General features: G+C 43.6%; 1 protein-coding gene across 7 annotated transcripts in view; it reads right to left on the bottom strand.

The window, feature by feature from the left end:
• Positions 1 to 21,448, bottom strand: part of Gria1 (glutamate ionotropic receptor AMPA type subunit 1) — a 345,667-nt gene that overhangs the window by 117,771 nt on the left and 206,448 nt on the right. For 6 of the 7 annotated variants that reach the window (XM_042692388.1, XM_042692387.1, XM_042692390.1 and 3 more), the window contains 3 exons: positions 18,978 to 19,139; positions 16,471 to 16,638; positions 5,542 to 5,646 (listed from right to left, as the gene is read on the bottom strand). In XM_042692388.1, coding sequence (XP_042548322.1) covers positions 5,542 to 5,646; positions 16,471 to 16,638; positions 18,978 to 19,139 — 435 coding nt within the window. The remainder of the gene's footprint in view (positions 1 to 5,541; positions 5,647 to 16,470; positions 16,639 to 18,977; positions 19,140 to 21,448) is intronic. The other variant, XM_042692392.1, reaches the window with a different exon arrangement.

The following is a 21,448-nucleotide window of genomic DNA, read 5'->3' as shown; positions in this document are numbered from 1 at the left end:
GGTGATGGTTTTAACAATGTTACAATGAAGTAAGGTGGCCCTAACCAGATGGTAGAGCCTTAAGATATTAGACTACTTGGCTGCCAGAGCTGTAAGCAATTGTTTATTTATTTATTTTATTGTGTTTATTTATTTTATAGTTATTGTGTCTGTGGTAGTCTGTTATAGCAGTAAAATACTGACTTAGAAGTGGCAAAAAAGGCACAGAAGAGGAAAAAAACAACAACAAAAAGACAACACCTTCTACTCTTGAGGTTGGCAAATCTTACATTAAAAGGAGCATACAGGAAATTTTTAAGCCTTTGAGATCATATAGTTTCTGTTGCAAGCACTCATAGTTGCTGGAAACCTTAGGCAAATGAGCATGGCTGTGTCCCCCCCCCCCCCCCCCCCCCACTCCAAACCTTCATTTATGGACACAGATTAGACTTGTCTTGATTTTCAAATGCCACCAAATAGTCTTGCTTTTAAAAATTATTTTAAAGTCATTGTATAAAGGAGTTGCCATTCAACAAAACAGTTTATGAATACAATGCAAACGGAGCGAGGTCATCCTCATTCATCATTCTCAATCATCCCTTTCAACCCACTCCTTCCCTTGCTTTTCTCAAGTTTCAGAATATGCTTTTTTTGTTGTTTTGTTTTTTGTCAGTTGTGGGGCCTGAACTCTGGGCCTGGGTGCTGTCCCTCAGCTCTTCAGCTCAAGGCTAGCAGCACTCTACCACTTGAGCCACAGTGCCACTTACATTTTTTTTTTTCTGTTTATGTGGTGCTGAGGAATTGAACCCAGAGCCTCATGCATGCGAGGCAAGCATTCTACCACTGAGCCACCTTCCCAGCCCCAGAATATGCATTTTTGACTACACTCTTCCTGCCTCTCTTCATTTATCTATTTCTCTTCCCTTGACCCAATCCCCTACCCTACCTCTTTCAGGTACCCATTTCCTGTTGTTCTGTTTGTTGACCTTTGATTTAGTCTTTTTAAGGAATTACTTGGATTGAGCCTTCTCCTGAATCTACCATATTTCAGGTAATACATTTGTATAAACTTGCATACCCTCTAAAGTCTTTACTTGTATGTTTATAAACCAATTCTAGTCTTCACATATGAGAGAAAACATGCAGACTTTGTCGCTCTGGGCCTGACTTCCTTCACTTACTGTAATTTTTTCCAGGTCCTTTCATTTCTTTGCAAATGATGCAATATCATTCTTTCAAATGGATGAGTAAAATTCCATTATGGATGTATACCATTTTGGAAACCAGTATGGAGGTTCCCCCAAAACTTAAAATACCCAGCTACTCCATGATCCAGCAATCCACTCCTGGGGTCTTTATCCGAAAGATTGCCACCCAGAATAGAGTAAAGCCACAAGCACAACCATGTTCATTGCAGCCTTATTCACCATAGCCATGGTATAGAATCAATTCAGATGCCTCTAATGGATGAATGAACCAAATAGTCTTCCTAAGAATTCATTTCACCTATTTGTTGAAACATAAATACCAATCTCTTCTGGCTGTTTATTCATGACATGTGAAAAAAAAAACAAGTTATGGGGGTTGAATCTGGACTGCAGGATGAATTTTTAAAATTTCAGTTTAGATCAATGAACCAACAGACATGTGTCATAAAAGATAAGCATTATGAAAAACATGAAATGGCATTCTGTGACACTGGCGGGAAGGTGGAGTCATTTTTATATACAGTGATCTGGGACAATTGTTACATGTTTTTTCTTTGAACTGAGACTTGAATGCCAAACAGAAACACAGTCCACCAAAACATGATGATGGAGATGACTAGTTAATACAAAAACAAGTGCTAATGCCACGAGGAACAGCAAATGTGCTGCACTCAAAAAAAGAAAACATAAGCCATATACAAATAAGAGTAATCATCTAGAGAAAGAGACTCTGCCAAGGGCAGGAGATACACTGTAATTTCTTGCTAATAGGAAAAATGGAAAAGTTTTAAACAGGGGAGCAAAATATTTTTTAGGTATGTTTGAAACTAATTTTCAGATCTTTCATTTCATTTTTCTGTAGGTCATGGGGCTTGAACTCAGGGCCTGGGTGCTGTTTTGGAGCTCTGTTCAAGGCTAGTGTTCTATCACTTCGTACCACATTTCCACTTCCAGTTTTCTTGTGGTTAATTGGAGATAAGAGTCTCATGGACTTTCTTTTCCAGGCTGGATTTGAACCATGATCCTCAAATTTCAGCCTTCTGAGTAGCTAGGATGACAGGCATGAGCCACCAGCACCTGGGTGTATTTTCAAATCATATAGTGGAAAAATGACCCACTAGAAGGGTCAGAGGATAGATAGACATTGTCTCCATAAACTGCTTTGTGGAATGGCCATTCCTTTGTATAACTACTTAACAATAATAAAAATTTAAAAAGAAAAGAAAAGAACATAGATAGGCAGGAAGATCCCTGCCTGGTAGTGGTGGTGTGTGTGTTGGCGGGGGTGGGGGTGGGGTGGGGAGGAGGGGTATGGAAGTGATTTGGGTCCTGGGATCAGTGGATGGAAATGGATAGAGATGATGGTTGGCTAGAGACTGTGTCTTACAGAGCATTAATCTCATTGGTTTATCCATCAGTGGACAGCCAGGACTGAGTGGAAACTTCCAAGAGGGCCTATGAATTCTGAAAGAGCAACCGATTCTTTGAGATTTTAGAAGATGCCTTTTAGAAGTGAGATCATCATGGTCTTCATCTCTGCCATGTCTTTCTATTTCAGTCAAGGTCAGAGATGAAGATAATAAACTTAGGACAGACACAGCAAAAGGAATGACTAAAATCAAGTGTCTTCAATCAGATGCAACAACAACAACAAAATCCCAGCAGGTAACCAAGATGGCACAGCCACAATGCTGGTCTTTCAATGACAGGATTTGCCAGGGAATTTTCTCTTATAATTCTCCCATGGGCAGCCTTTTATGAGACTGTCTAATTCTACCTGAATTTTGACTAAGCAGTCGGTGTCTGTCCCCGGGGAATCTCTATATAGGATTCCTAGGATTTGGTTTCCATGGAGCCAGCACTGGTCCAGGCATCTAAGGTCCTAAACTTCAGGATGTATAGAGGCCCTCTGCACATGTTTCTGTGGATAACAAGTTACATCCAGACACCCAGAGGATGTGCTGGCTTACAATTTAGTAGATATAGGCTGGAAACTCAAACCAGGATCAAATAGCTTCCTTTCTATTGCACACACCAGGTAAGGCTCTGTCATGTTTACAGAAACCGGCCCAACTAGGTCACCCTCAGCAAACCTGAAACATGATTGCTTAGCAGCCTGATTGGGCAAAAGGCCCCAAAAGGCACGGATGTGGAGGGATTGATTTTGTAAAAGTCAGATCCCCTCTGAACAAAGAATGTGTAAGCCCCACATTTGAAGAAAGGGTTTAGTGGTAGGAAGGTAAGTATAAAAAGAAATACAGCCTCAGGATGGGAAAAAATAAAGCACCACCATTTGTTTGTGGAGATATATATCTATATATCTATACACACGCACATATATATTCAGGTTACTCTGTGAGTTGTTTGCTGCTTCATCTATTCCACGGACTTATGCAGCCTGACTCACTCAGAGTCAATACTGACGTCAAATGGGGATAAGCAAACAGGCAGGCGTGGGCTGGGTGTCCAACTGCAGGCCCAGTGTTGCTCCTTTGACCCTCTTACTAAGTGGATTCAGGCACTGTCGCCTGATTCTTGCAGCAGTTCTGTCAGGCAGAAGGGTATTATCTCTTCCCTCTTCCCTCTTTCTTTTTCCTCTTCTCCCTTCCCTCTCCTTCCCCTTCCCCTATCCCTTCCCCTTCCCTCCCTTCCCTTCCCTTCCCTTCTCTTCTCTTTTCTTCCCTTCCCTTCCTCCTCTCTCAATCTCTGTCTCCCCTCTCTCCGATCTCACTAGGTAGCTCCTGCTAACCTTGAACTCCCATTCTTCCTATTACAGGGGTGTGCTACCAACAGCATCTGGTATTATCCTAGAGACTATGGAATTCAGGAAGGCTAAATCACTTGTTTGAATCATGCACCTGTTACAGAGTCAGACGGATTTCACTTCGAGACTTCCTCTTTTCTAAAGCACCTGTCTGTTTAGCAACCAAGTTTGAAAATATGCAAGTCACTGGGCCTCGTCTCTTTTTCTCAAAAAGTTAAGTACCCAGGAGCTGGAAGCTAGCAATCTGCATTTAAAAAGAATATGTTTTTGGTGCCAGTCCTGGGGTTTGAACTCAGGGCCTGAGTGCTGACCTTGAGCACTTTGGCTTAAGTGGTAGAGTATTTGTTTTGAGCTGAAGAGCTCAGGGACAGGGCCCAGGCCCAGAATTCAAGCCCCATGACCAACAAAAAAGAAAAGAAAAAAAGAACCTGGGTAATAATGTGTTCAGACTAGTGAGTAGAGAAGCCAGGTTTCCATTCCAGGCTCCCGGAACTATTCCCACCTATCATCCCCGACTAGCTCTACATCCCTACACTACTGCAAGGAGACAGACCTGTGTCCAAGACCCCACATGGGGAAATCAAGGCTGCCATGAAACATAAGAAGGTCAGGAAAAGCTTCCCTTGGCGAATGACTTTTGTTGAATGCTAAAACTTGAGGCCACAAAAATAAGAGACTTTGATGTTGTTGTTGATTTTGTTGTCTTTTCCTTTTGTCTTGTTAGTTTCTTTGTCTTCGGGAGTAACCAAGAGAGACACAGAAAAGGTGGGACAAAGGCTGAACAAACACAGCAGTGGTCCTCACTAGACACTGTGTGGAAAATGAACTACACACCTTGTAGGTGGGAATGGGAGAGAAAAACTGGGAGAGAGTGAAGGAAGGGGTGAAATGGCTTCAGAAGGAATGTACTCATGACCTGAATCATGTAATTGGAATCCCTTTGTATATCACCTTTACAATAATAATAATATATAGTCTATTTATCTATTTATTTTTGCCAGTCCTGGGCCTTGAACTCAGGGCCTGGGCATTATTTTTTTTGCCCAAGGATAGCACAAGCTTCTGAATATTATCCCATGGACTTGAAAATTATGTAAAAGTTTTAGTATATAGGCATATTCCATATCAAATGTAATTAATTTTGTGCAAGTCCTGGGGCTTGAACTCAGGACCTGGGCTCCAGTCCCTGAGCTTTTTCATTCAAGGCTAGCACTCTACCACTTAAGCCACAGTGCCACTTCTGGCTTTTTTGATGGTCATCAGAGATAAAAGTTTCAAGGACTTTGCTGCTCCAGGCTGGCTCTGAACCGTGATCTTCAGATCTCAGCTTTCGATGTGTATTCCTGACCTATGGGTTTTACCAGCACTCTGAGTAAAAATGGGGAGGGGAGAGGGATTCTCTTTTCTATTTTGCAGAAGGGACATGAATTCCTAGTTACCTCGTAAGAAGAGTCTCTTCTAGAACCCATAATGCCTGAGTCTCTTTCAATGATCCGGTCCAAGAAGGTGGGTTCACAGGGCCCTCATTTGAACCCAGGGCATGTCCTCAGTCCTCTCTTCTCTACACAGGGAAGCAAAGCGGGTACTTGCCTTTCGAATACCGTCATGTTTCATTTCAATCACGTGGAGGGTGTAGTTGGTCCGGCGTCCTTTTTCATTAAACTGCACGTTTCCTGTCAAACCTTCAAACCGCACCTACAAAACAGAAGCCAGAATGGCAAACCATGGAATCAGAAGTGGTGCTTCCTATTTTGTTTGTTTTCTGCTGAACCTAAGACTATGACCTGGATCATGATGTTGGAGTAGCCCAAGTGCTCACCCTTCCTATTCTCCCATCCTTATAATACCTTGGGTTTACACTTGAGAATGGTCCCTTCATTCTTTTGTAAGGTGAGTGATGGAATAAAATCCCTGGAAATCTAAAAGGACGGAGTTGTACTTCAGTTTCTCCATTCATAGCCATGTGACTCGCAGGGGGTCATCTTTTTAAGCTTCCAGTTTTCAAAGTTCCTTCTCTGCCTATTTCAAATGACCCAGAGAAGGTGAATGTGTGCTTTAGAATCTGGGAGCACTAGAGGAAGAGTCATGTTCCAACCAGAACGTGTAGAGAATTTCCTTATAGAGGCCTCGGTCATGTGAAAATATAACAAAGAGTGGAGTCCTGAAATCTACCACATGGAACTCCTTTACTCTGATGTGTCTGAATGAAAGATAAACATGTATCTACAAATGAAAAATGAAGCTAGGAAGGTTGAGGGGATGGTGGGTGGGATTGGAGAGATGGGAGAGAATGAAGAAAGGGGTAACATTGATAAAGATGTGTTGTATTCATAAACTGACATGTGGCATTGAAACCCCTTCGTATGACAATTTAAAGATGAATAAAACAAATAAATAAAAAGAAACAACAACAGGAACCAATATACAAGGACACATGCACCTCCATGTTCATTGCAGCACTGTTTACAATAGCCAAGATATGGAAACAACCCAGTTGCCCCACTACAGATGAAGGGATCCAAAAATTGTGGTACCTATATACAATGGAATATTATGCAGCCATTAGAAAGGACAAAATAATGGCATTGGCAGGGCAATGGATGGACTAGAAAAAATCATGTTGAGTGAGGTAAGCCAAGAGCAAAGAGACAAATGACACATGGTCTCCCTGATAAGTGGAAGTTAAATCCAAAACGTAAGGAGATACAACAAAGTAAACAAGACTCGAGAAACAAAGGACCTCCACTCATCTGGTTGTATCATTACTAAATGACCCCATTCTGCTGACTACATATGTGATATATGTGCACATCGGAGGGAAACTAGGAGGAGGACACAGAAACAGAGAGAAACTGGGGAAAACATACCACAGCAGGACCCATCAGCTCTACTGGACATCGATCAAAATGAGCTAAGCAACTCAATGGCAGCGATGGGAGGGAGGGAATGAGCGGGAAAGAGGGAACAGCTGACACTAAGCAAAAGGAAAGAAATGTACATATCACTCGATGTGGAAGAAATAACTGTGTTGTCAAAGCTCAGAGAACTCATAAACTTTATAGACCACGATAAAGAAAATTTGCCCCCTGAAGGTTAGAATGTGTTTGTGACTTTAACTAAGTATCACTCTCTCACAATACTGTGAAATGTATATAATCACTTAATTGCAATAAAAAGTTGCTCTAAAAAAACAAACAGTAAAGAAAAAAAAAAGATCAAGAGGTTTTTATATCCAGGAGGTTTAGGGCTAATCTTATTGATTGTAGGTAACCAATTAATCTCATCCAATTCCACCCACCAATTGAAGACTACTTGTATATCAAAATCATAGATACAAGAGTCAAAAAACCTTATGCTGACCGTGTGTTGTTCCCATGTTCCTCTTGTCCCAGGACAGTAAGACAAGTTTCTGTTACCAATACAGATTCTGCCCTGTGACTTAGCAGTGTTTATTTTTTCCTTACCTACAAATAGCTTAAAAGGAAGCCTTACAGAATTTCATCTTTTTTTTTTTTTTTTTTAGATAGTAGTCAGTCTTTCACCTTTGGGAAATTCAAGAATTGATTTGTGTGTGCGTGTGTGCGAGTGCGTGTGTGTGTGCGTGTGTGTGTGTGTGTGTGCGTGTGTGTGTGTGTGTGTGTGTGTGTGTGTGTGTGATAGAGAGAGAGAGAGAGACAGAGACAGCAACAGAGACAGAGAGAGAATATGTATATCTGCTCACATGCATGTGTGTTCACCCTCTTACCACCTTATGGTTTGAAGTCTCAATGGGGAGACCATGGCAGGCCCCAAGGCACTGAGCAAATTATACAACAAGCATTTGCACTTTCTCAGGTGAAAGCTGAAGCCATCTCCAGCTCTGAAAAAATATCTGGGCTGTCCTTGCTTTTTTTTTTTTCCAGAAGGAAAACAAAGCACAGATCCTGCTGCAAAGAATAAAGGCAAGAAGCCATTCCAGACTATAGACAACTTCACTTTCTTTCCTTATTGGCCATCTCTTGGTCACATTTCGCTCTCCCATTGGTTCAGGGTCAATGTAGGGTTGCTATGTTGGTGGGTTTCACTTTAAGTTGACTTAAATAAGCAGAATAGGGTAGATGTGTAGCAAGACTGGAGTGGTATTTTACCAATCTTTTTTATTTTGTGGCACTGTGGAGCTTGAACTCAAGGCCTAAGCATTGTCCCTGGGCTTTTCTGCTCAAAGGGCAAGTGCTCTACCACTTGAGCCACAGCTCGACTTCAGGCTTTTTTGGTGCTTAATTGGAGATAAGAATTGCATGGGCTTTCCTGTCCAGACTGGCTCTGAACCATGGATCCTCAGATCCCAGCGTCCTGTGTAGCTAGGATTACAGGTGTAAGCTGCTGGCACCAGCTTCAGAAGAATCTTCATGTGAGAGAACAACTTGGTTTTCGGCCCCAGTCTCAAGTATCTGAGTAGCTGTCATCACTCTGACACATTAGAATGACAAACTGCATAATCGCTCTATGACTCAGTTTCATTAAGTATGTCATAGGACCAATTAGAGTTAATTATGTCAAATTTGCTTTAAGGATTAAATGAGATATTTTTAACATCAATCCTGGGCCCATGACGGATGTTCAAAAATGCTAGCTGTTGTCATTGTTGTTATCAACAATGATTCTACTATGAACTACGATTATCCCAGTATTGAAGCAATTTCACAAATAATACTTCTATACACATAGGAGGCCCAGAAGGCATGCTTTTGGAGATGAAGATCTTCATTTACATGGGAGAACCTAAAAGTTGGGGAGGTGAAATGATATTAATGAAGTAGCTTCTTCACTTAAGATAGTAAGTGGCCTCTCTCCCAGGAAGCCAGTGCTTCTACTCTGCCAGCCTGTTGATGGACTCAACAAAACTGTGCAGTCTGGTCCCTGTGACACTTTTTAATGCCACCCTCTGGACCAGGGCATTTCCAGGCATTCCCTGTCCATCCCCAGCTGGACAGTGGTGGGCTTGGCCCATTCTCACTGAGCTTATTTCTTGGATTGTTTCTCGAAGAATGAAGTATGAGGCACATTGTTTGGCACATGGTTGTTTATGTGTGTGTTGTTTAAATGATGATGATGATGGCTACAATTTTGCTGGGTAGAATGGGTGGTAGAAAGTAAGAAGGTCTAAAAGGAAGGTTGTGGGTTGGTCTGGTAAGGTTTCATTTCAAAGCACAGGACACTTTTTATCAGAAAGACAAAGATTTTTGCTCACTGTTGCTTTTACGGTTACTTCTACAGTTACTGATAAAACTCCAAAGGTCCCATTGGTAAGGGCTTAGTAGAAAATCAGTCAGGAATGACAGGGAGTGACAGAAGGTGATAAACAAAAACATGCAGGAAAACAAATGGAAGTAAGGGCTAATCAAGAATAAGGAAGGAGGAAGGACAAAGGAATGAGGAACTATGGACCGGATTTGCCATCATCAGGAGATTGCAGGAGACACAAAAGGAGATTCATCAGTCAGGAAGCCATCTTCAAAGAACAGGTGTAAAGGCAGAAAGCACTACAACATGGCAGATATGGGATAAACTCTGGTCTCGCCCGTAGCATATCTGTGCCACGTGTTTTCTTTCTCTGCCTCATTTCTTTTCAGATAAACTTTTCTCTCATCTTTGCATATGTTCACAACTTGTCGGAATGCTTCTCTTGCCAGATGAAAGGGCTGAAGTTATTTAGCTGTTCTATTTTCTGGTAAAACCACTTGTTAAAAAAAAAAAAATCCAGTGGCAATCAGAAGCAAACTCAGGGACTGAGTTTGAGTACCGAGGTTGAGTCCCAATCTTGGATTAAGAATAGTGCCACTGGCAAGAAGTTTCCCTCAATTGTCTTATGGTCTTCATAAGAAACCATTTCTTGGTTGTTCATAGATCAATCAAAGAAGAGCAGAGGTTCCGAGGTTATGCTGCCCATTTCACAGACAAGATGATCAAGACTCAGAACTTTGTGCCTTGACTATGAGGAAGTTATTAGAAACTAGATAAGGGTAACTGAAGTCCTTCTTCCACAGCACCAAGGTAAATCTCAGTATTAGAAACATGCAAAAGGAGACAAACCAGAGCCCTCATTCCAGAGCAAGGAATGGTCAAGAGAATGGCTCAATCAAAAACGATTTGTGATGGAGAGTCAGGACACAGAGGAACAAGATTCTCATGGCCTTGTCCACACCTACTCATCTGATCTCCAAGCATTCATCTCTCCTCTCTACCCCAAGATAAGTGAGGTTGAACTGATGGCACCTAGCTATTTCCACTCGGTTCCTCCTCCCCAGGAATTCATGGTATCATTCTGGCATCTATCAAACTTCCTCCATGAAAGATGGGGAATTAACTTTGGTTTGCTTGAAATGGAATGGGATGCCAGCTTAATCTGTTGCCAGCAGGAAGCGGAGGCAAGTGTTTTAGTTCCTGCCTGGTACCAGAGGAGTGCATATGAATTTATCTATTATGTGAGGTATGTCAGAACAATTATTCAATGATACTTGTGAAAGCACAATTAAGATTTTTGTTCTTCTTTATTCTGGGCACTTGTGGAACATACAGGAATCATTGCAATGGAACTTTTTTTGGGGGGGGCGGCGGGAGAGGGGCATGGGCCTTGTTGCTGTTTCTGAGCTCTTCAGCAAGGCAAGCACTCTACCACCCGAGCCACAATGCCACTTCCACATTTCTGGTGGTTGATTGGAGATAAGAGTCTCACGGACTTTCCTGCCTGGGATGACGTTGAACTGTGATCCTCAGACCTCAGCCTCCTAAGTGGCAAGGATTACAGGCATGAGCCACTGGCAGACAGCCACAAGGGACTTTGAAGAGATGGAGAATACATATCCTCAAATACAACAAGGATGATTGGGAATTTCAAGTCAACAAATATCTGAGATGTGGCAGTTCATGCTTGCAATTCTAGCTACTCAAGAGGCTGAGATTTGAAGACTGAGATTCAAAGCCAGTCCAGGGCAGAAAAGACTATGAGACTCTTGTTTCTAAATTATCAACAAAAAAGGACACAAGTCGAGAGATGAGTTAGGTGGTTGAGCACCAGCTTTGAACAGAAATAAGTCAAGGGAGGATGTAAGGTTCTGAGATCAGGCTCCATTATCAGCATGTGTACACACACACACACACACACACACACACACACACACACACACACACACATACACACACACAGCCAAGGAATAGGATGTTGAAAGGGGCAGGAAATGGATGGAGAATTGCCAATGGAAAACCTCAGGAGAAAGGGGGGGGGGGGGATTGGGGCTAAGCCAGTCTAAAAGGATTCTTGTTGAAGACAATAAAGATTATCAGACAGGGCTGGGAAGGTGGTTCAGTGGTAGAGTGCTTCCCTCTCATGCATGAGGCCCTGGGTTCAATTCCTCAGCACCACATAAGCAGAAAAAGCCGGAAGTAGCACTGTGGCTCAAGTGGCAGAGCTCTAGTCTTGAGCTGAAGAGCTGAGGGACAGCTCCCAGGCCCAGAGTTCAGGTCCCACGACCAGCCAAAAAAAAAAAAAAATGATCAGACATTGTCTGAATGTTTGTGGAGGATGAGAAACTTAATCACGGGGTTAGAGACGAAGTCTTGCTAAACTAATGTAACAGGGTTCTTGCTAAAGTTGTGTTTTATGTGGAAAACCATGGCTAGGCTTAGGAGGAGCTTGGAGAACATGGCGAGAGTTTGGTCTATAGTCTATGTTGACAGCTGCCTACCACTAGAATTGGATGCAGAAGAAATAGCCCAGAGGTGGTAATTGAGCTACCTCAGATTCCAGGTGTTCATAACTTTGCTCCACTGCTTCGAGGTGAATCTTGTCTCTGCCCTCTCCTGCATGCTCACTAGTTATGAGGCTTCTCAGTGAAGACGCTGCTTCGCCTCATTTTATTTTATCTAGACAGAATAAATCTCAGGACACCATGGAGCTTCTACTTTTCCTCTGGAATAACAGGAAGAAAATGCTTGACTCCAACTATTTCATACCATTGCCCCAGTGTTCAAAGAAGCACACACATCAGGCTATTTACTTTCTGAGCCTTATGAGAAACTGATGGGGGAAGCAATTCTGAGTGGACCTCATCCATTTGGTAGACAAGCGAAAGGCAAGGGAGGAGCCCAAGATCTCCCCAACCCAGCTGAGTGGGGCCAGGGCTTGAACCTATCTCTTTTCCTAACTCCCATCCAATGTGCCTGGGACAGTTTTTCCCTGGCTGTGTCTGTCTGTCTGTCTCTGTCTGTCTGTCTCCTCCTCTTCCTCTCTTCTTTCTCATTTCTCTTCCCATCTCCCTCTCTCTATCTCCCCCCTCTCTCTTTGTCCCTCATCTCTCTGTTTCTATCTCTCTGTCTCTCTGTCTCTGTCCCTGTCCCTGTCTCTGTCTGTCTGTCTGTCTGTCTGTCTGTCTGTCTGTCTGTCTGTCTCTCTCTCTCTCTCTCTCTCTCTCTCTCTCTCTCTCTCTCTCTCTCCTCTGCATTTCTCTCAGGGATATTAAGGATGGAACTCAGGGCCTCATGTATGCTAGACAAGTACTCTGTTGGAAACTGCATGCCCCAACCCCTTTTACTCCTCAGTGTCATGGCTTGGCTGGTCATGATCTGATTACCCTGAGAATGCCCATCTGCGTTGCCAGAGCAAGCCTTGCTGATGACCCCTATCCCCCAGTGCTTCATTCTGCCCTGACTATCCACCTCACCAAGACTCACCAGCAAAACTCAGCTAGTAACCCACACCTTTCTAGCATTTTTTTTCTCATATACATGTTTATTCCTCATAAACTTGTCTTGCCTCCAAACCTGGAGGCAGGGATATGTCTCATACTCCTATGGCTTCTTCCTTCCCAGATCTGGTCCAGCAAAAGTGCTGAGCATCTCTTTCCTCATATGTACATGATTATTGGCTGATGGATCACAATAGCAAAGACTAAAGGGGATGATTAGCATTTAGGACAAGTTTTCCAAATTTGAGGCTTTGGGCTAGGTTTCTAGACTCAATTGTTCTGCCCTCCCCTACTCCCATTCTTGGTTCTCCAGAAATATACACATATGCCTATGTGTATATTTCTGAGCAAAAAGGATCCAAAGGTTTTCCTTTCCTTAATCCTATCTTTAAAGGTTAATAACCTTCTCTGTGTCTCCTCACAAGTGCTTACTGGACTTGGAGATTTGGCTCCTTTCTGCCAAACACATAGATGCCTCCCCTGCCCCCATACCTCCCACCTCCCACCTCTGTCTTCCTGGAGTGCCCAGGGCTTCCAGGATGTGGAATCGTTAATATTCTGAACAACTCCCTGGGTGGCAGGCAGGGGCAGGCTGGCTGGCTGATTATCTCTACTCTGTTGCTATAGGGAAATTATAGTGGGTGAGGGTGAGAGGTGTGGGTACACAGATAATGCCCAAGGCCATGGGCTCCCTGGAGGGCCGGGCCATAGCACTGGAGTCTCCCCTGCTAGGCTGGGCCTTTGAGGTTTCAGAGCAGTCAAGTATAAGGAATGTGTTCACTAAATGTGGGTCAGGAGTCTCTTTTAACCACAGGCCAGCTGTATAATTTTAGGCTGTTTAGACCCTCTCTGAAGCTCAGTTCCTCGGTATTGATAAAACACAATTAATAAAATGCGCTTCTTCACAGTGCCAGATTGAAGATTCAGTGAGATAATTCATGTAAGTGCTTAAGAGCCTTTTATATAGTAAGCTTTTTAACACATAGTAGTTATTATTGCCTTTTTCTTTTTTCTAAGAATTTGACTACCTACGTGATCACCTTCAAGGCAAGCTATGCTGGGACGTCTGGGCCAAGTTCTCAGACAGGCATTAGCTAGATAATAAAGTCCTCTGTGTGTGTGTGTGTGTGTGTGTGTGTGTGTGTGTGTGTGTGTGTGTGTGTGTGTGAGGACTCTCCCTTCAGAGTCCCCGACTCTCAGTGGATCTGAGCACTAGACATTTATCACTTGAGCCTTGGGTTCCAAGGATTGGATCTACCCAGTATCTTTGTACATAGTTGCTCCATCAGGTGGGGTGACTACTTCAAGAGATGACCTGGAAGGTGAGCTGGCTGAGTAGTGGCTGTGACCTATGTAGAAGGCCCCCTGAGGTCCGTGCTTGTGAGTCAAGACCCCTGTGTCAGTAGAATGGACTTGGATATCTTCCCACTTGAACCAAATACTTTGAAAATGAAAAATCACCAGATGACACACAGAACTCCAGATGACACACAGAACTCTTGATTTAAAGATATGAAAAGCAGTGGGTTAGTTGGAAGCCACAGTCTTACGACCAATCTGGATTTTTTTTGTGTTTTTCTTCACGGAGACTGAAGGGAGTCTATGGTGGGCAGCCTTGCTTTTGTTTCTTTCAATGACCCTGTTTCTCAACACTCAGCCAGAGAACAGTCAGGCTGCTGATAAAAAGCTGCCACATATATGTCCTGGCTCCACAACAAAATGAAAGAGGCCATTCTTTCTTTGACTTGGGATAACTGCTTCCTCTCTAACCCAACAAGGTGAGAAGCAGAAAGTACATTACCACCAGAAAGACTGAGATCGATCAGAATAAAAATAAAATTGGACTCTTAAGAGTTCTTGGGGTCAGCTGAGACTTGGGAGCAGGTCTCTCCCAGGCTCCTCACTCTCATGGATAAAGAGAAGGAGGTTCACAGGGGAGTCAGATGAAGGAATATTTCAAGGTTGCTCCTAGAGACTTGGAGCCTGGATGTCCCACCTCCTAGCAGGGAGTCCAGATGTCCCGCCTCCTGATTGGGAGTCCAGATGTCCTGCCTCCTGGTTGGGAATCCAGATGTCCCACCTCCTGGTTGAGAGTCTGGATGTCCTGCTTCCTAGCAGGGAGTCCAGATGTCCTGCCTCCCTGTTTGGAGCCTGGATGTCCCGCCTCCTGGTTCAGAGTCTGGATGTTTTGTCTCCTAGTTGGGGCCCAGATGTCCTACCTCCTGGTATAGAGCCTGGTATGCTCCACCTTCTGATTTGGAGCCTGGTGTCCCACCTCTTGGAATAGAGTCCGGATTGCCCACCCCCTTCCCCCCATATGAGCCCAGATGTTCTGTTTCCCAGTTCAGAACCTTTCTGGTCACTTCTCATTGCCTTCTGGGCTTCATCTCGGTCATAGTGGGAAGCTGGAAAGCCAAGTGCAAATCCCTGGGTCCATTTGAAAACAGAGTCACACTGCAAACAGAACCTGTCTGGACGGTCAAGTCTGGAAGAGCATTTTAAATAGGCTGGGGAGAAGAGGAGGCAGGCAGTCATTCTAGAAACAGCCTGTGTCTGCCATCACCACCTTTTGACCTGTGAGCCTGCTTGCATGGAAATAAGCTAACCATGGCTGCTAGGAGCCCTTCTTAGCATGCTCCTGCTGGGCGTTAGCAGGGCTTCTGTTTTATTTTATTCCAAAAGACAGAACCACACAGAGGCTCTCTGTCAGGGCTGAGTGGGAACTTGTGAAGTTCTTTCTAACCCCTTTCTCCAGGTGGTGAACACTGCCAGAATTGTGCCCATGTGGTTGGAAGACAGATGGGAATACTTAATACATGTTGCTCTCCATTCCTCCCTCATTTGGAAAACCTTCTCTTTCCCTGGGAGGCCAAATTGACCTTATGTTGAATGAAATCTTAAAAATAGAGCTAGTCTTACCTAGACAACTCCATAAGCTGGAGAGAATAGGTCCTGAGGGACATTTGCACCAAAATATCTCACCCACATGCCATATGCAGCCCTCACCCCCACCATCAGGAGTTCCCAGAGGCCTAATACAGAGCTTGGCACTGGCAGATTGAGAATCCAAGCCTTGGCTTGAAATTCTTCTATAGACTCCCAGAAATTTCTAGGAGCTCCAAGAGTGAGAAAGCAGTGGGCAAGTCTCCAGAACCTTCTAAACCAGGGATATTAAACACACACCCACGTATACTTTGTCGCATCCTGCTTCTGCAGCAGACATATCACTAATTGAATATTTATACTCTCCCCTGTGGTGTATGGATTTGGCCTCAGACTCCTTTGCATAACCAATCAATTTGAGTGAGCATGACCATTTCTAGTCTTATTATTTAACTAAATGTAAAAAGAAAAGAAAAGGAAGAGAATTGATGATTGCATTGTTGAGATGCAAGAAAGTGTCAATAAGAAGGGCCAGGAAACCCACTTAAGGTCCAGAATTGGGCCTAGAGAACAAAGAAAAAGAAGACAAAGTCCAAGGAATGCTAACAGACCTCACAAAATCCATCTTTGTGTATCTCAAGTTCTCTGTCTAAATATGGGTATCATTGACTTTCCATTTCCAGCTTCATGTCTAAGCAGAAAGTAATAGATGTTGTATCACAAGGAATTCCACATTATTCTTTTGTTACTTTCACGTGAGGAGGTTTTGGGTGTTTTGCAGCAGGCATATAAACAGTATGTTGGTTATTTCAAACTTCAGACCTTCTCTTTCATTTTAAACAGCTGCCTGAACTCCATGCAAAGTCTTCCTAGCAGGCTCCTATGTGGTAGGAAAACCATTTGCCAGCCTTACCTGCTGCAGGGCTCTCTGGATATCAATGCCCTGGCCCCAGGGAACAGCTGGATTAGCAAGACAGTCTCCGGCATTCCCCCGGCGGGAGATATCAATCCTCTGTCTTCGTAAGCTCTGGAAAGCCTCAGCCATCACCTTCACTCCATCATAAGTGAGAGCAGAGGTATACTGGAGGGGGGAATACAGACAGTTAGGTATCAGAGAGACCTGCCTGGAAGATAGGAAGGGGAACTGTACTGGGAATCTTGCAATAGGCCAGACACACTGGCCAGCATGACCTTACTGAATTGTGGAGGTTAGCATGGCAAGGACTGACTTCCAGAGAGAAACCAGAATTCAAGAGTTTTGTGTGCAATGTAATTATAATATATATATATATATATATATGTATATATATATATATATACACACACACACACACATACACACACACATGTATACACACACACACACACACACACACACATATATTCTTCACAAGCTATTGGATCCAGAGGAAAGAAATGCATCAATTAAATACAACACAACTGCAGGCCAAATGTATGGAAAACCATTTGGTTTCCTCCATATTATTGCCCCAAATTCGGAGTCAAGGAGAGCTGTTGACCGCCAACATTCCTTGTCAATAGTAAAAGAGAAAGTATTTCCCAGATGAGTGAGCTTTTGATTCATTGGACAATAAGAGACTCACAGACATCCCTGTCCCATTTGACTTGGAACCATGATCCTCAACATACCCTCCTCCTGAATAGCTAGGGATTGCAGGCATGAAGCACTGACACCTAGCTTCCTCATTAAAAACAACAACAACAACTTTATACTTGGAAACTGGGTGTGGCATTAATTAATTAATTTCTATGTAGTTCACTCACTGCTTTAAAGTTCTTGGGAAGTTTGAGTGCCTAAGCTCATACTGAAATACATCCCATTCTTGAAGAGTTAAGTCAATCTGATTCATCACAGGATAGAAAGCATTTTGGTTCTATGGCCTGCACTGAACAAAAAGAAATCGACCAACCAACAAGGAAATGTTTGCCAGGGATTCATTTTGTCCCAGATAACACACTTGGCCACAGGATCCTTCTCAGCAGAATTCCACGCACACACTGCCACACTGTCTGATTTGACTTGCTATCTTCATTCCAACACATTCTCAAATAACCAAGAAAACAGATTCTAGCTGCAGGATGTAGAGCTGCATTTCTGGGACAGGAGAGGCAGGAACTCTGCCTGGGAATGGCTAGATGACTTGAAGGTAGAGATCTGTTGGCCAATCCTCAGGTAGATTTTTTAGAATTTTGGCTAGGGACATTTAGCTTCCAGAATAAGAGCCACCTCATGGAGATTCCATATGTAGAGATATAATCAGGGCCAGGAATGTGGCTTATTGGTACAGTGCTTGTCTAGCATGCATGAAGCCCTGGGTTCGATTCCTCTGTGCCACATAAACAGAAAAAGCTGGAAGTGGCACTGTAGCTCAAGTGGTAGACTGCTAGTCTTGAGCAAAAGAAAGCTCAGGAACAGTACCCAGGTCCAGAATTCAAGCCACAGTACTGGAAAAAAAAATTCTCCAGAACTATGCAACATGGTATCCCTGCCCAGAATAGAGATAGCATTTTCTAACCTCCCTTAAAACCAACTTAGCGTAAGCTTTTTGTTTGTTTGAGGGTAGGTTTTAATAAGCACAGAACAGGTACTAGTAACTTCTGAGAAAAATGATGATTATAATTATTATTATTAGTGTGTATATGTGTACGTCTGGGGGGAGGGAACTGGAGGCTTGAATTAATCTTAGCTACTTAGGAGACTGAGATCTGAGGTTCATGGTTCAAAACAAGCCTGGGCAGGAAAGTCTATGTAACTCTTATCCTCAATGAATCACCCTAAAGCCAGAAGTGGAGCTGTGGCTCAAGTGGTAGAGCACCAGCCTTGAATAATAAAAACTACAGGACAGTGCCCAGGCCCTGAATTCTAGCCCCCAGTACTGGCACAACAACAAAAATGTAATCGAGCCAGCTGACCATGTCATGAGACTTCTAAAGCCATGAGCTAAAGTAAAATTTTCTTCCTTTAGTTGATCTGCACAGGTATATTGTCACAGGGAGGAAAAGTAGTGACCACATGCTGAGTAGAATGCTGACTTGAATGGGTTTGATTTTAAGCCGCCCTGTTGGGCAATGAGGGAACAAGCCTGAGGCTGAGCATTGTGGAGCCAATAGAAGCAGCCTGATTATTTGCTGATCGTGGAGCCTTATATGGCTGTGAATTGCTGAGTCTTAGAATTTTGTTTACATGAGAGAAAAAGAACAAAATGTCTCTCCCTTTAAAAAGCACGATCACTTAGGTCATCAGGGCCTTGCAACTACATACGATGTTCATGGATATTTCAAGTCAGCCTGTTCCTTTGGTGATCCCATTCTTTCCCAAAGGCCAATGCTTCCTATGAGTCATTGACAAGTGGAGAGGCCAGGTTAGTCCCTTGTTGGCCCCTCCTGTTGCCCCCATACCTTAGGCCTCTTCCAGTCCACACGAGTGTGATCTCTAGCATCACTGTTCTTCCATTGTTGCATGATTTTGGCTGGGATGGTGTCCGTGTAGTTTACCAGCTGGAACCCTGTCACATTTGCACCGCTCTCCTTGAATTTATTTAGGTCGATGTCCATGAAGCCCTGTGGAAGGAAGGGAAGAGGAAGGAGTCTGAGCAGGTGGCCTCAGCAAGCCAACTTATACAGGTGGCAAAAATCACACATTATTTTCTGGCCCACTCCCCAAAGTGGAGCTGACCTAATGGCGACAACTGCATCACCCTCCTCAACTTGATTATCACTGCTGTGGGCAAAATTAGCACAGTGGCCAGGATTCTGGGTAGAATTCAGCATCACAAGTCACTCACAAGGCTACCTTGCTCTGGGGAAATCAAGAGGTTGGGGAGACTAAGCCATAGATGAAGCTTATCAAGTGAGTGACAGGGGTGATCAGTGAATGGCTGCAATTCTTAGGATGACAAGATGTATAGAAGAAAAACTGCAAACCTCACCGGGCACTGGTGGCTCAGGCCTGAACTCTTAGCCGCTTAGGAGGCTGAGATCTGAGGAGTATGGTTCGAAGCCAGCTTGGGCAGGACAGACTGTGACCCTCTTACTTCTAATTAACTACAAAAAATAAATAAATAAAAGCCAGAAGTAGAGCTGTGGCTCAGGTGGTAAGAGGCTAGCCTTCAGTAAAAAAGCCCAGGAATAGCATCTAGGCTCTGAGTTCAACCCCTAGGGCCATAACAACAATAATGAAAACACCCCAGCAAGTCTCAAAGGAAGGCATTGATTCACAATCTCCTTCTATCACATTGTGTGTGTGTGTGTGTGTGTGTGTGTGTGTGTGTGTGTGGTCAGTTGTGGGGCTTGAACTCTGGTTCTGGGCACTGTCCCTCAGCTATTCAGCTCTTCAGCTCAAGGATGGAGCTCTACCACTTGAGCCACAGCACCACTTCTGGTTTTCTGGTAGTTTATTAGAGATAAGTGTCTGAGGAACTTTGCTGCCCAGGCTGGCTTTGAACCACAATGCTCAGACCTCAACCTCCTGAGCAGCTAGGATTACAGGTGTGAAACACTAACATCTAGCTCCTTCTCCCTTTGGAAACAGAGACATCTGAAGTCCATTGAGGGGAAGTTCTTTGAGATCCTTAAGGTCTGTTCAAGGGACCAGACTCTGATGGAAGGCTCCATCCCTCTTCTTTTTATTTATTTATTATTTTTGTTTGTTTGTTTGTTTTTATTGCCATTTGTGGGGCCAGAATCTGGGCCCAGGCGCTGTCCCTCAGCTCTTCAGCTCAAGGCTAGCACTCTACCACTTGAGCCACAGCTCCACTTCCGGCTTTTCCTGCTTATGTGGTGCTGGGGAATGGGACCCGGGGCCTCATGCATGCAAGGCAAGTGCTCTACCACTAAACCACCTTCCTGGCCCCAATCCATCCCTCTTCTAAGCAAGGCCCTGGGTCTGTTCTACTTTGACAAGGCTTGACTAATTCTAACATGCACGGAGGATTCTTTACTAAGAATGGATATATTTTTGTTTCTAATTCAATGAAATCCATTCAAACTCATGAAACTCTCAACCTAAAAAGAAGCGTTTTATTTACAGAATACATTCAGAAATATACAGTACTTTCCTACCTATGGTCTCATTTACTTTATCCCTTTATAAAGTATTATGTACACTATGTATTTGTCAGATAAAAGAACTGGAGGACTGGGAGAATCATCTTGCTCAGGTGATCAGTAGAAAGGTAGAAAGCCAGTTGTAGGGCTTGAACTCAGGATCTAAGCACTGTTACTGAGCTCTTTTGCTCAAGGCTAGTGCTCTACCATTTTGAGCCACAGCTCTACTTCTGGCTTTTTGGTGGTTCATTGGAGATAAGAGTCTCATGGACTTTCCTGACTGGACTGGCTTTGAACTCCACTCCTCAAGATCTCAGCTTCCTAGGATTACAAGCATAAGCCACCAGCTTCTGGCTACTGTGTTCTTTCAGATAATTTCCTCCCTACCTCCTTTGCCCACTCCCTTTTTTCACCCCTCCTTCTCTCCCTCTCCCACAAATGCACTATTTGTAAAATGTTTTGGTAACTTGCTCTAGGAGGGTCAAATTTCCCTTCATGGATCTGATCCTATAGTGGGACACACTAGAGACAATAAACAAATGACAGTGTAAATGGACAGTGCCGTAGAGTTCAGTGGCACTTATTCTTGTGGGAGCAGAGTCCTATGAAGAGACAATCAAGTGGGCTCGGGGAGAAATAATCAAGATTAACTTCCCCGAGGGCTGTGGCTGGCACCTGAATCTTAGTGATACTGCTTTCAAGAAAATGCCTAGAGACCGGGCAGTGCTAGATTTGTTCCAGATGCAGCAAAGAGGCTAGTGTGACTGTAAATAGAGGTGAGAATGATCGAAGGGAGGGAGGAAGGCTGGGACAGAAGACCAAAT

This window comes from Dipodomys spectabilis, unplaced genomic scaffold (assembly GCF_019054845.1).
Source record: "Dipodomys spectabilis isolate Male_0828 unplaced genomic scaffold, ASM1905484v1 ptg000155l, whole genome shotgun sequence".
NCBI lineage: Eukaryota > Metazoa > Chordata > Mammalia > Rodentia > Heteromyidae > Dipodomys > Dipodomys spectabilis.
This window is presented reverse-complemented; position numbering and strand designations above follow the sequence as displayed.